The sequence below is a fragment of the Megalobrama amblycephala genome, linkage group LG5 (genome assembly GCF_018812025.1).
Source record: "Megalobrama amblycephala isolate DHTTF-2021 linkage group LG5, ASM1881202v1, whole genome shotgun sequence".
NCBI classification, from domain to species: Eukaryota; Metazoa; Chordata; class Actinopteri; order Cypriniformes; family Xenocyprididae; genus Megalobrama; species Megalobrama amblycephala.
This window is the reverse complement of record NC_063048.1, coordinates 41,017,776-41,032,917: the sequence shown is the minus strand read 5'-3', so window position 1 is coordinate 41,032,917 and position 15,142 is coordinate 41,017,776. Positions and strand designations below refer to the sequence as shown.

Genomic DNA, 15,142 nt, shown 5'->3' with positions numbered 1-15,142 from the left:
ATTAAGTTGGACCCACTTTATATTAAGTGGCCTTAACTACTATGTACTTACATTTAAATTAATCATTCGATACAATGCACTTATTGTGTTCATACATGTTTTTACATTGTACTTATATTTTAAAAACACCTGCATGTAAGTACATCTGTAATTAATTTCTGTAATTACATTTATAATTACACTGTTGACCTATCCCTTACACCTTATCCCTACCCTTAAACCTACCTAAAACCTAAAGTGTTTTGCAATTCAATATGACCCCAATAAGTACATTGTACTTATTTGATGCAAGTATACAGTAGTTAAGTTCAATGAAAAAAAACTAAAACATTACATTGCTTATTAATAAATGTTCACCTTTTGATTATCATTGTTGCCTCTAGTAATTATGTGTCTGATTTTTAATTTCTATCCTATTTTGGGTTCATTTTGAGCCAGCCATATAGTCATTTTTAAACAATAGTTGGGTTAAATAAAACATTTTACCCAACCGCTGGGTTAAAACAAGCCTATCGCTGTGTTTGTCCATTTTCAACTGAGCATTTTTAGAGTGTATGTATATGCCAGGAAAAAGAACATTTGCACAAATAAAACAGCACAGGAATTTGAATGCATGAATTAAATGTACATTTATTTACATAAGTGTCCAAAAAAGTAAACATGTATGACAAAGCAAAACATGTACATTTTACAGATATAAAATATACAGTGACACAATCCTACATCTTCTTTGAAATCTGTGACCATCACGGCTCTATACATGACCAAAAGTGAAGATCAAACTCATTAAGAGAGGGTTGAAAACATTTAAAGCAAAAGTCCACATGTCAGTATGGAAAGTCTCCTACGTCTGTAGGCTGGAACTCGCTGGTTTTCTTCATCAAGGCAGCTTTGACAGCACTTATCTTCCCATCCAGCTCAGCGAGACTGTAGTTCTGTGAAAACAAGAATGTTTTCATCAGCTAATATGTTCTCACTGAGAACATTTTTCCCTCCATGAATACGCAAACGCATCAGTAATGGAACTTACCTGCGACATTGAGGCTTTAGGTCGTTTGTGAGAGTAATTCTGTGGGAAGAGAGAAATAAAAGCATGAAATGAATGCCGATTTATATGAACAATGTACATCGGTCGTCATTCAACCAAACGGCAAAGTGTTTATCTCAATATCAGGCTCCGCAAAAATCCATTACATGGCAAAAAAGGATAAAACGGGGGGAAAAATGTAATGGCAACCAAAACAATAAATTGAACGAAGGACACCCATAAGTGGACAGAAACGGCACATGATTAGAGTATGAAACAGATGTCCTTCAGCATCACTCAATCACCGCCAACAGACCCGCGCTGCTATAGACTTACACTGATTAATAGTATTAAGTGGGAGCCATCGGGATTCTTTCTGTCACCCAATGGCCCTTTCATTTATTCTGTCCATCTCTTTTTATCTATTACCCATAATTTGTCTTTATTTTAATCACTTTTCAGTGTGCATATGGACCCACTTGGCAGATGCATGATATCCGCTCACCCTGGTCAGCAGAGTTCAATTAATTCATTCGACTTGCTGAAAGCAGCGCTACAAACTAAAAAGATCAGCATATTTGACGGCACTCAAAGTCCCACTTTACAGGCAATATGCACACACACACACAGACACACACACATTGTAAAGGACATGGAAATCAGCTAGCTTTCAGCCCAGCGCTGAACTAAGTGAAGCTGGTGTGAGGAGGCGTAGAAATGGTTCAAGAGCACTTACTCAGCTAACTTTGATGGGCTACAATCTGACAGGGATAACAAATTCTGAAGTGAGGGGAAAAAATATCACTCATATCAGCTTTTAATGGTTTTGAAGAACTCTCCGGCCGACTGTCGTGAGCGCAGGAGGAAACACATAAGTGGGAAGTCTTCAGCGTAACAAGGGTGTGTATGGTACAGTCAATGTAAAAACAAACAGAATAACCAGTGACACAAACTCAGTCTAACTGCACAAAAAAAGGTCATAAGGGGTCATATTATACATTTTCTTTTCATTTCCAGCATCATTACTCCGGTCTTTAGCGTCACATGATCCTTCAGAAATCATTCTATCGGTCCTTACTGAATAAAAGCATCAGTTTCTTTAAAATAAATGAATATATAACAATAATATCTTACTGACCCTAAACTTTTGATTAGTAGTGTATAATGCACCACAATTTCTAGTGTATTTTCCCACTCTCTCGCTCTCTGGCCCTGTGCCTTTAAGAAATGTCCCTTTATATATGACATGAGGAACAGTGCTCATTTAATCTTTCTTTTTTCTCTGAATTGCCTGATATAAAGTCACAATTGCGAGAAATAAAGTCAGAATTGCGGGACATAAACTTGCAATTCTGACTTTTTTCTCGCAATCATGAGTTTTCTAATTTTATAACATGCAATTGCTACTTTATATCACACAATTCTGAGAAAAAAGTCAGAATTGTGAGATAAAAAGTCGCATTTACCTTCTTTATTTTTTATTCAGTGGTGGAAAAAAGCTTCCATACTTTGCAAAGTCAGTATTGCATTGTGACAGATTCATAAATCTAACTCAAATTTGCCACATTAATGTCAGAATAAAGTCAGGTTGAAATGAACAGGTTAATGATCATCATGTTAAAAATAAAGTTCATTGGCAGAAGCTATTAGGATGAGGGGACATTCCCATTCTATAGAGCATTTTATTGGCCAAAACTTTGTCCATTTTATTTTTTTAGGAATACACCAACACAGATATTCATGTTTTTATTTCATGCCACCCTTAAAGAAAAACTTCAGACACTTTTCTTAATGCCAGTCGAGTCCAACAGTTCACCGCTGGCAAAATGGGCTTTCAATAAAACTTGGTTGCCTATACAGTAAAAAGGTGTGAAATTGGTGCTACCTGACTAGAGAAAACAAAAAAGGCTTTTTTCTTCCCTTTTGCTAAAGTAGGTAGGAAAACTTCAACACCCATAATGCACTGGGCATGTTGTCATTCAAGGCCACTTCCACCAGTCTGCTATGGGCACGCCTGACCTGAGTCAAATACCGTGTTGCTTTAGTAGGAAATACTTCTTAGCAAACTTTTAGTCATAATGGTGTTGACTTGTTATATTATGGGGTGTAAGAATTCAAAGACTAAACATTTAGTGGGAGTGAGTGACTTTTGGTTTCCAGTGAAGGATCCAGTGCACTGTAGGCAGTGGCTAAAGGCTACAAAGAATCGTAAATACGATTCGGAAAATCTGAAGTGTTTGTAGTCAACATTTCTATCCACGAACACAGTGTTTTAGGCCAAACGGAGGGGAAAAACTGAAACAAACTGCCATCCTGTCAGTTCCACCCGAAGCAAAACGTCATTGCGTATTGGTAAGAAAGCAATAGCCATAGAGTTCCATTTTTACCATAATGCTGTTTAAAGAGTATGATACAATTTTCGGTGATAAACCTACACTTACATTAACTGTTTTGTTAAGAACCCTCTAATCTGACTGTCCGTGGGCAGAGATACAAAAATGCAGAAGTAAAATCTGTAGTTTTCACGAAAGCTCTGGAGCTGTCAAAGACCAAAAAGATGGACTTTTACTTTCAAATAAATGTGAATTTCTCTGTTGACATTGTAACAAAGCGGGATGAAAATTGGCAAAGGTGCACTTTACGCAATGCAACTGAATTAGATTGTATTGAATTCAATTAATTATTACTAATATCTCAAAACACCAATATATTTGAATCACTTTGCAGGTTAAAGTTTTAATCCTCAGATTAATTCTTAATTATAAAAATGAATAAACTGTCATTTTAAGCCCAAATGGGAACTCCAGTGGCATGTTTACATTCCCTTTAAACATTTTTATCTATTATTCTTTTAGAATACAAACACACTGAGTGATTAGACAGTGTAATATAATCATTGATGCTGTGATTAATAAAAAAAAGAAGAAGAAGAAGAAGAAGAAGAAGAAGAAGAGAAGAGAAAAAAAACTCCCTCAAAATCATCCAATGCCGAGTTCTCCGTGTTTATAACATACTGTGGATGTTCAAAGAGTGTGGAACTTGTACCACTAAGATGAACAAACTAATTCAATATCTGATCATCCACTCCTCCAACACACAAGGACACACACATACATTCTCTCTCTCTCTCTCTCTCTTCCCACCACTTACTGTGGAGTGGAAGTACTCTGGCGAAAGACCCTCGAGCTCCAGAATTCGATCTTCAAGTTTCTTTAGCCGCTGATAAACGCTTTGAGGAACTGGACCTGCTAAGAGGCAGATGCAGTAACAGTAGAGTTACACGACAATCTAGCATTCATCTGTCAGCACACACTTACACACTTAGGACTACGAAAAATAGCCTAATCAAATACAATGTCATACATTAAAGGGGCTATATGTAGAATTCAGAAACCCGTGTTATTAGCGACACCAGTGGCCGTTAAGTGAACTGCATGTTCACATTGTCAGTCCAAATCCGATTATTTGTGTATCCGATTGGAATCTGATCTAAAATTATTGATGTCCACACTGAGTATCGCAACTGTTCAGATCTGATTTGTGTGAGTGTACTTGCATTAAAACTGGGAGACTCCAACAAAACACGTTTCAGATGTTGTCAACAACACAACATTGTTCCTGCATTTCTCCATTTTAAATGGCATAAGAAAATCACAAACCATGCGAAATACGATTAGAGCAGTCAGACTGAAACGGATTTCCAGAAATGCGATTTCACATATGAATGTAGCTCGAAACACATTTGTAAAAATCGCATTTCGTGTGATTTTTTTGCCGTTCACACTTGCTAAATCTGATCGGATTTCAATCGGATATGCACAAAAAAAAATAAAAAAAATAAAAAAATTAAAAATCGGATTTTGACTGACAGTCTGAACGTAGCCTTATTATCAGTCTACAGGCCTTCAAGTCAGGGAAGGTCTTGTTTTTTAAATTTCATTACAAACTTCACACATTGCCAATAATAATTAAAAAAAAAAGCTAAGAAAATTCTTACATAGAGCCCCTTTAAGACATTGAACTTTTATTGATCCCTCTTACTTGGTGGAAGTTTCAGGTGGGACTCCATGTTATGGAGCCTCTCCTCAATGGCAGGGTTTCCACAGTCTCTGCTGATGGACCCCTGCGGCTGGTCTCCTAATTCAGCCCGTGCCCCTCTGGTCTGAGGTCCGTATGTATTTATAACACGTGTCACTGCAATAGCAAAGAAACACCAATGAATGCTCCGCAAGCTGAATTTTCAACATCATTACTCCAGTCTTCAGTGTCACATGATCCTTCAGAAATCATTCTAATATGCTGATTTGCTGTGCAAGAACCATTTCTAATTATTTTCATGTTTTTTTTTTCTCTGATGAATAGAAAGTTCAAAAGAACAGCATTTATTTCAATCTTACGTAACAAAATAAATGTCTTTACTATGATTTTTTTTTTAGTTAGTGCATTAATAAAAGTATTAATTTCTTTCATACAAAAAAAAATATCTTACTGACTCCAAACTTTCGAACAGCAGACTTGAGTTTCCATATAACGAGAATGAACAAGGTCCTAACCTTTGACGTGACTCTTGAAACCAGGATATGGTGTGAAGACTGCATCAGTTCTTGCACAGCTGTCTTCTATAGACCACACAGGGGGGGAAAAACATTTTTAGTTTGTGCAAAAAGTATATATATATATATAGCACCAGTAAAAAATGTCTGCTTCACTAGTTTAATCATTAAAGGTGCCCTAGAATTAAAAATTGAATTTATATTGGCATAGTTAAATCAGTACATGGAAATGACATACAGTGAGTCTCAAACTCCATTGCTTCCTCCTGCTTATATAAATCTCATTTGTTTAAAAGACCTCCAAAGAACAGGTGAATCTCAACATAACAGCGACTGTTATGTAACTGTCAGGGCAATTATTTTCATTATTAAACACTTGCAGTCTGTATAATGCATAAACACAACTTCATTCTTTATAAATCTCTCTAACAGTGTGTAATATTAGCTTTAGCCACGGAGCAAAACCTCAAACTCATTCAGATTCAAATGTAATACATCCAAATAAATACAATACTCACATAATCCGATGCATGCATGCAGTATGCATGACGAACACTTTGTAAAGATTCATTTTGAGGGTTATATTTGCTGTGTGAACTGTGTTTATGCTGGTTAAAGCAAGCGCGAGCTCCGTGGGCGGGGGAGCACGAGAATTAAAGGGGCCGCAACCTATATATATATATATATATATATATATATATATATATATATATATATATATATATATATATATATATATATATATATATATATATATATATATATATATATATATATATATATATATATATATATATATAACGGTGCATAGTTAATGATGCCCCAAAATAGGCAGTTAAAAAAAATGAATAAAAAAAAAAATCTATGGGGTATTTTGAGCTGAAACTTCACAGACACATTCAGGGGACACCTTAGACTTATATTACATCTTGTAAAAAAACGTTTGATGGCACCTTTAAAACTGCAGTCCGTAAGTTTTGCTTCTTTGTCGCCATCTCTGTTTGAAACCTGCAATTGCAGTTATGTGCGGAAATATAATCTTTACATGGATTGTGCATCAGCACAGCTCCTCAGCGCGGATGAATCTAATGTTTTGAGTATGTGTGGCTGTCAGTCACCGCACCGGTGGATACTGTACTTCAGAATAACAGATTGTAGTCTTGGAAGCATGACCAAAATAAGATTTTTCGGTAACACTTTACAATAAGGTTCATTAGTTAAACATTAGTTAATGCATTAACGTTAACGTCAATGAACAAATACAGTTGTTCATTGTTTGCTCATGTTAGTTCACAGTGCATTAACTAATGTTAACAAGGTTAATAATGTATTAGTAAATGTTGAAATTAACATTAACAAATATTAATAAATGCTGTATTAGTGCAGTTCATTATTAGTTCATGTTAAAGTGTTACCGAATTTTCACTGGGAAATGTCATCTGAACAAGTAACAAATCTGCCACTTTTGTTCTGATCAACTGAGAAAAAAGCATTACAATAAATCGCGCTACCAATGATGATTGAATCTAACCAATCTATTCAAATCTAATCAAATCATTATTAAATGTTATACTTTGTTCTCAAATTGTTAATGTTTACAACATCAGAATTGCATGACTGTATTTAGTGTGTATTAGTGTTACCTGTAGATTTCAATTTCTGTACAGTCTAATCTATATATAACGTTAATTTGACATATCATAAAATCTGCCATCAAAATTATACGTTTAATTATTATAGCTGCTGTGCAAAAAGGCTATAATTGCAGCATCCTCCAATGATATAGCCTACCAGCTGGGACTCCTTCTTTATATAAACAGACATGATGTAATGAAGACGGCTGCATGCTCGAATTTCCTGCAAAAACCTACCAGTACCGCTCATAATAGAAAACATTATTACAGGCTTACTGTCGTGAATCAGGGCTAAGGTAAGGAGATAGTTTTGAACACTGGCTGGTTATGTACTTGCTTAAAAAATAATTTTTAACCAAAAAAAGTTACAGACAGCAGCTTTAAATGCATCATGTGCAATAGTAAACACCCCAGAGATTTGGTAAAAATAAAGAGCTTTTAGATCTGGTTGTATTTGGAGGATTGAGTCTTAGAACGATGAGTGTATTCTGACCTCACGTCTGTAGAAATCAGCACTCTTACAAACATTGGCAATTGCCGTGCAGTGTCCCTCTGACCACCCCCCGTGTCGCCAGTGCCCTCCCATTCTCACCCTGATTGCAGTCGATCACGTTGCAAAACTCCCTCACATTGTTTTCATTGATCTCCAGCTGTTTGCGCTCTATAAATGCAGATATCCTGCGTTCAATCTGAGAAAATGAGCAAGAGAGAGAGCAATGAGGGTTAGACTGATGAGCTATTGAAGAAGAAAAAAAAAAAAAAAAAAATCAATCCACTGTCTTCTATTTTTGCAGTTTAGTTTTAATGAGTACCACTAGGCCATATGGGCTGCATGACTAACAAGTGACCGCAGTGGACACAATTATTCCAAAAATCAAAATATTTCTCACACGCAACCATTTCAGATAGTTGTGATTTGCTTGGGCCTTTTATTACAGTGACTGTAAATAAATAAGCAATAAAAATGAGGGCCTCCTTGTCCTTCGCCCACATGCAATTTCAGCATGTAATGAACATCCACTTCATAACGTTGCAAGGACCAGGACCTCTCACAGGACTCTCAAAGTGGGTGGCTATTTGTTTCTCTCTGAAGGAAAGCAGGCAGCGAAACAGCCTTCCATTCATTCTCAACTGACTGTCCACAGATAGCAATTCACACTCCCTATGACTGGCCAACTGGGGCAGATTATATGCAAATAATAAAGATTGACTGTCAAACAATCAACTTTAATTGTGTTTGGGAAAAGAGATTGCTTGAATACATGCAAAATTGGAACGTTCGGTCCAACAATAATCATTGGTAAATACAAATAAAACCAATAACAGCTTAAAGGGATAGTTCACCCAAAAATGAACATTTTAGCAACACTTACTCACCCTCAAGTTGGTCCAAACCTGTAAGAGTTTCTTTCTTCTGTTAAACACAAAATCAAAATCAAACAGTTAACGGTATCCACTGACTTTCATAGTAGGAGAAAAAATACTATGGAAGTCAATGGCTATCATCAACTGTCTTGTTACCAACATTCTTCAAAATATCTTCTTTTGTGTTTAACAGAAGAAAGAAACTCATACAGGTCTGGACCAACTTGAGGGTGAGTGATTTTCATTTTTGGGTGAACTAACCCTTTAACCGTTCAACTAAATGGGGCAAAGTATTTTACAATATAATGCTTTAATTGCCGACAGCATAAAAACAAAGCTTTTTTTTTTCAGTTTACATTACATTATATGATCACACTATCATTCATTCAAGTGCTATTAAACCATTCAAGCATAATAAGACGCAAAAAATAACTTAAATCTGTACCGGTGCGCTGTCTGTCAATCTCCTGTCTTTGTGACACACACACATGACTCATGTGCACAGAAAGCCGCGCCAGACAGCGTGCCGGCATAGAGTTCTCTTTCGCACTTGAACGGACAAAAACACACAAAAGTATGCCAAAATGCCTGCTTTGTTGAGTATCCTTGTAAGCATAGTCTTAAATGAGTTAAATAAAGTCTTAAATAACTGTAAAAAGTTCTGCGGACATCGGATGTTTCAGATCCACGTCATGCGAGTCAGGTCTTAAAGGGATAGTTCACCCAAAAATACAAATTATCCCACGACTTACTCACCCTCAAGCCATCCTAGATGTATTTCTTCTTTCAGACAAACACAATCAGAGTTATATTAAATATCCTGGCTCTTCCAAGCTTAATAATGGTAGTGAACAGTAATCGAGATTTTAAACCCCAAAAAAGTGCATCCATCCATCATAAAAGTAACGGCTCCAGGGGGTTAATAAAGGCTTTCTGAAGCAAAGCGATGTGTTTTTTAAGAAAAATATCCATTTTATATATTTATAGAGTCGATTTGCGGCGGAAGAGTGAACTTTGATCTGACGCATGACGCATTGACAAATGCAGAAGCAGAGAGGAGAGCAAAAAACTCCGGTCATGAATTAGAAGTCTAAAACGAGAATTTTTAAAGAGAAAGGTCAGATTGAGCTTGAGTTTTTTGCCCAGCCCTATTTGTTTGAAACATGAGAGGCGTCTACTCTCACCTAAGCTTACAATACGCCAATGCCAGGACATTTTTTAATATAACTCTGATTGTGTTTGTCTGAAGGATGGCTTGAGGGTGAGTAAATCATGGGATAATTTACATTTTTGGGTGAACTATCCCTTTAAAGTGACTGCAGCCTAATAAACTTTCTGCTGTCTCTCATTAATGTTAATCAAAGAACAAAAGCCAAAGAGAAAATCACCCAGTGCTCTTGACTGAATAACTTTTGTAGCTTTAATAAGGATCAATCTATATTTAATTTATGCAGTGAAGACTGTGAAGTTTGATAACTTTATTCAATTTCTGTATTTTTTAAATATACTGTCTTTATTTTGTTTCTACAATAAATTGGAGATTAAATGTGAAGTTATTACAATATAAAAATATATTAAAAACTTTAATATAAGGTGCAACTAATCGTGATTAATTACAGAAAAATGTGCGATTAATCAGTTGTTTTGTTTTAATCGATTGACAGCACTAAAATAAATATAAATAAATGTACTGTATTCACAATAGTGTGTAGAGTCATGTTTGAAGTGTTTTACCTCTGAGTTAGCAGCCTTGATCTGCACATTATCATCAACCTGAGTCTTGTTACGATCCTCAAGGGCAATACAGTGGTCAGATGTAGGAGAAACATGCTCCGAGTCAACCAACATCTGCTCAGATGTGTCTGCTCTTTCTTTCCTGTCACCGTTGCCTGGATTGGAGTGACTTTCCGACTCCATCATTTGCTTCAGATTTTCAGAGACTGACTGGAAGAATCAGAAAGTTAATGATAAGTTCTTCTGTCCCTCGTGCCATCTGTCAGCTTTCAATGTGTATTTACAATGACCAATTATGTCTTCGGCAAACAAACATGGGATATAAATGTACAGTCAGCTGGTCATCGTCGCAAAATATCACCCTTTCTGGGTTTATTTTACGATAACGACTGCATAAATTTTCACTTATTCTGGGCAAAAGGTGTCCTTTTTCGAAAATGAAAAATAGAGGCTGTGAGGGATAGATGTAAATTAATTTAGTAGGGGAGAGCGGGGTAAGTTGTCACACTGTAACATTTACTGAGCACCACACATCACAATGGTATAAATGTCATACCAAATGAAAGAAGGAAGTCTTGGGCACATATGTTGTATTCATTACATTTTCATATCTTATCTCATTACGGAGTTGTAGACTGTTGAATATAGAATGTGCACTTGTGACAATTTGCCCCATGGGCGGGTAAGTTGTCAAACTAGATTAAATAAAAATAAGAACACAACTACTTAACTGTTATTATTGATTTTAATTTTTAAATTAAAACCAGAACTGGAAATATAAACAATCATGTCTAGAGAATTCGGAAAAAAACAATTATTTCAATCTAAACAATACACATTTCAATCAAAATACATTAAGTGGCAAGACCACTTTGAACTTTAAACTCAAATTTTCTCTGGCTTGCACATGGATCCATGATAACTGAATGGAATACTGCAAATAACATGTTGAACCTCTTTTTTGAGCATGTTCTATGTGTTTATTTGTACTGGGGCAAGTTGTCACATGTGACGACATGCCCCAAAGTCATTGAGACGACTTGCCCCAAACTGACATGTGTGCTAATGTAATCTCAAGGTTAGCTCAACATAGCACGTCAGCTAAAGTATCAAAAGACATGTTATTGTCTCCTCTATGTTGAGCAAAATAATAATTTTTAAAGGTGCCCAAGAATGCTTTTTCACAAGATGTAATATAAGTCTAAGGTGTCTCCTGAATGTGTCTGTGAAGTTTCAGCTCAAAATACCCCATAGATTTTTTTTAATTAATTTTTTTAACTGCCTATTTTGGGGCATCATTAACTATACATTGATTTTGGCAGCGCCGCCCCTTTAAATCGCGTGCTCCCTGCCACACGAGCTCTCGACTATATTACAGTGCATTTACAAAGTTCACACAGAACCTCATTTAACAGTACATTAGCAACATGCTAACGAAACATTTAGAAAGACAATTTACAATTATCACTAAAAATATCATGTTATCATGGATCATGTCAGTTATTATTGCTCCATCTGCCATTTTTCGCTGTTGTTCTTGCTGGCTTACCTCGTCTGTGCACAGATCCAGATGTTAACTGCCTTTCCTTGTCTAATGCCTTGAACATGGGCTGGCATATGCAAATATTGGGGTCATACATATTAATGATCCCGACTGTTACGTAACAGTGAGATTTATATAAGAAGGAGGAAACAATGGGGTTTGAAACTCAATGTATGTCTTTTCCATGTACTGAACTCTTGTTATTTAACTATGCCAATATAAATTCAATATTTAATTCTAGGGCACCTTTAACATTCATATCTAACAAAGTTGTACTGCATACAATTTAAAGTGCAAATTTTTTACTTTTCAAGCCAAAAAATAAGAAAATTGTGCTAACCTCAGATTAGAACGATCTTGACCACATGTGAACAGGAAGTTGACTATAGAAGAAGAAGTCACACAAAGTGGCTATTTGATTTTTGAGATCGAGCCTCTAGTTTTGGAGTTACGAAGAGTGTGACAACTTACCCCGCTCTCCCCTACAAGCATTGTCTATCCTCCACAGCCTTGTTTTCACTTTAGAAAAAAATAGTGTCTATCTATTCATGTCTGTTTATGTAATTAAATTATATAATGCATATGACACCACTATTCATACATTGTTTACCTGTAATTTGGAGATGTGCTGTTGTAAACAGGTGTACACGTGCGAAGGCTGAAGCTGAGAGACATTGTTGACATTGGCACTTATGCTCAACACTTTATCACCAACTTTTAACTGGAAAACAAGAGAAAGTTATTTTTTGTTGTTGTTGTTGTTGTTGTTAAATTGTTAGTTTGCTTTTAATGGGTATCCTTGGTGAAATAAATAACTAAACCAGCCTAGATAGAGGCTCCCTGTCTGGTCTGTTTATTGGTTTGAGAGGGATTAAATCCAGCAACGATCATCTGACCAACAAACAAACTCAAACTACAGATTTTATAAGACTTTAAAGGTACATTACGTGCTCTACACACTGTGATACTATCCCAGTTCTCCCAACCCTGTTTTAAAGCGCATGCATCCTATTTGCACAAACCTTTGCGCCAAGCTCAGCGAGAGACTCCATAATAGAGCCAATGCAGTCTTTGAAAACATCCCGGTGTCCACCATGATGTGAAATCTGGTTACTGCGCTTCTCCTGTTTACTTTCTGCACGCGCATCGCGTCTCTCTCCGTCCGCCGCCATCACACTTCCGCTCCTGACGGCAGCGCTGATTGGACTAACCAGGTTCTGTATAACATGACTTCACTTCCGCTAGGAATGCACACTCTGTTTTACATTTATGATGTACAATCTTATGTACAATTACATTATTTTATTAAAACACATGTTGTTTGGACATATACTATGAGAGTTCCTTTGTATATAAGTACCACGTAAATGTAGTACATTTTTATCATGTTTTTATACCATTCTGTATCAAACACTATATTATAGGCTACTGTTAGCTTTGAATATGATATGATAATTTGGTAACACTTTATTTTATTGTGTCCTTACGTAATAATAACTGTAAATTATGCCTAATTACAAGCAACTTTAGTAAGTAGATGTTAACATGACGGGTCATTTTTTTGTCCAAAGGCCTTAATAATAATAAAAAACAAAGATATGACATCCAAAGTATGTAAAGTCTCTTTATTGAATCCAAAAGGTTTTAATTCTATTTTGCTATTAGGTATTTTAAAGATTTTGAAGTGTCAAAATGTCATTCGGTTTAACCGTCCAAAGGCCAATACAGCCATTTCCTTTGTGATTAAAATATCTTAAAATGTAATAAATGTATATATTTTTTTATTCTGGCATGATTTTATAACATCATATATCAACATAGTGCAAAATGGTATTAAAATTATGTGTAGAAGTCGTTGCTTTGTTATGAGAAAGAATGTCCGGAAAAATGAATTTCATTGATGTCATTCGGAGTAACCAATATAAAGGGACCATTTTGGATCAAGTCATGCGGTCAGTATCATGTGATAGGATGTGACATCATTCAGACACCTGCAAAGGATCACATGGTCGTGAAGCAAAGTAACTAACTCTCTTTTAACTATTTGAAAAATTAGCATGCATGCATATATCGGGACATGCATATAAAAATTAGCATACGCATGTCCCGAAACATCAGGTCATTCGGTACAACCATTATAAAACATGGAAAATGTTGTAATATTTTAAAAACTTGTACTAAATATAAAATGTTTAATTGTCCTTTTGTTAGCTAGATATCAGCCTGTTAGCATTGTTTGAAAATAAGTGTCATTCGGTAAAACCGAAATTTTGGTTAAACCGAATGTCTTTTTTGGTGACAAACTTATTCGTCAATGACCCAAATATAATAAAAAATGTGATTACTGTAAAATATGATTGCAATGTAAAACAACTTTCATAAAATGTAATTTATTCCTGTGACAGCAAAGAGTCACTTTCACTTTTGATTAATTTAATGCATCCTTGCTGAATAATAATTTCTTAAAAAAAAAAAAAAAAAAAAAATCATACGGACCCCAAACAGCTCAGTATTTATTTGAGTAATTGCACTGTAACAAAGACACCTTAAAATAAAGTGTAACTGATACTTTTTATAGCCTTTTCACACCTGCAGTGTCAAATATACTGTAATCCGTAAATATTTTAAGTGTAAAATTACCAATGTTAATGCAACTGTAAAGATAAAACATTTTGGGTATACTGTTAATATTATGCATAATATACCTACCTTTTCTATATTGGTCAATGTAGCCATGCTCTGGTTTGTTTTGAGTCATGAGGACGTTACTCGTCTTGTTAATCACATCTCCTGTCAATCAAAGTAGTGTCAACTCGGCTGAGCTTGTATATTGTGGCCAAAAATGTGACCTGTAAGACAAACTGAAGGGTTTTGACATTGGTTCAGTATCCATCATATTCAACGTCAGACGTTTCACTCTTTTGTCAGATTGTGCTCAGCACTCAAAGTTTTTCTTCCAGGGAGCGTTTTGAAAGGCAGGCTGCCCGTTTATAGCAATACTGACTGTCAAACAATAGTGTAAGGGCAATAGGGATGGGAAGCTGCTTACAATGGAGCTCTTTTCTGTCCCGAGAAAGTGTGGGAAAATCTCCCTCGTCTATTCATACATTTTTTCTTCTTTTTTTTCCATATAACGAGGAGACTGATGAACGCAACAACTGAGAAAAAGAACAATTGCCATCAGTGACAAAGCACAAGTGCTCGGTGCTGAACTCTGTAATGTCTTCTGGAAGGGTTAATCATTTTAGGAAGGGTTTTGGAGACAAACCTTTCAGCTCCAGTCCTT

The 15,142-nt window shown here is 35.7% G+C and overlaps 1 protein-coding gene across 2 annotated transcripts; it reads right to left on the bottom strand.

Moving 5' to 3' along the window:
* Window positions 1-610: 610 nt before the first annotated feature.
* Window positions 611-13,080, bottom strand: LOC125269374 (MAP3K12 binding inhibitory protein 1). Of its 2 annotated transcripts, none has more exons than XM_048192322.1 (9): window positions 12,879-13,080; window positions 12,467-12,577; window positions 10,314-10,523; window positions 7,807-7,903; window positions 5,581-5,646; window positions 5,069-5,221; window positions 4,178-4,272; window positions 1,031-1,069; window positions 611-935 (listed from the first exon to the last, which is right to left on the bottom strand). In XM_048192322.1, exons 1-9 carry the CDS (start codon window positions 13,026-13,028, stop codon window positions 828-830), a joined length of 1,029 nt encoding a protein of 342 aa, XP_048048279.1. In that variant the 5' UTR covers window positions 13,029-13,080; the 3' UTR covers window positions 611-827. The 2 variants fall into 2 exon arrangements, with proteins under 2 accessions (XP_048048279.1, XP_048048278.1); XM_048192321.1 differs by having other exon boundaries at window positions 4,178-4,275; window positions 12,879-13,078.
* Between the last annotated feature and the right edge of the window lie 2,062 nt (window positions 13,081-15,142).

Coding starts and splice junctions, on each gene's coding strand:
- LOC125269374 (XM_048192321.1), bottom strand. CDS start 13,028: ATGGCGGCGGACGGAGAGAGACGCGATGCGCGTGCAGAAAGTAAACAG. Junction 1,070..4,177: donor CAGAGTACTTCCACTCCACA/GTAAGTGGTGGG, acceptor CTCTTCCCACAG/AATTACTCTCACAAACGACC. Junction 936..1,030: donor CTAAAGCCTCAATGTCGCAG/GTAAGTTCCATT, acceptor TTGTTTTCACAG/AACTACAGTCTCGCTGAGCT.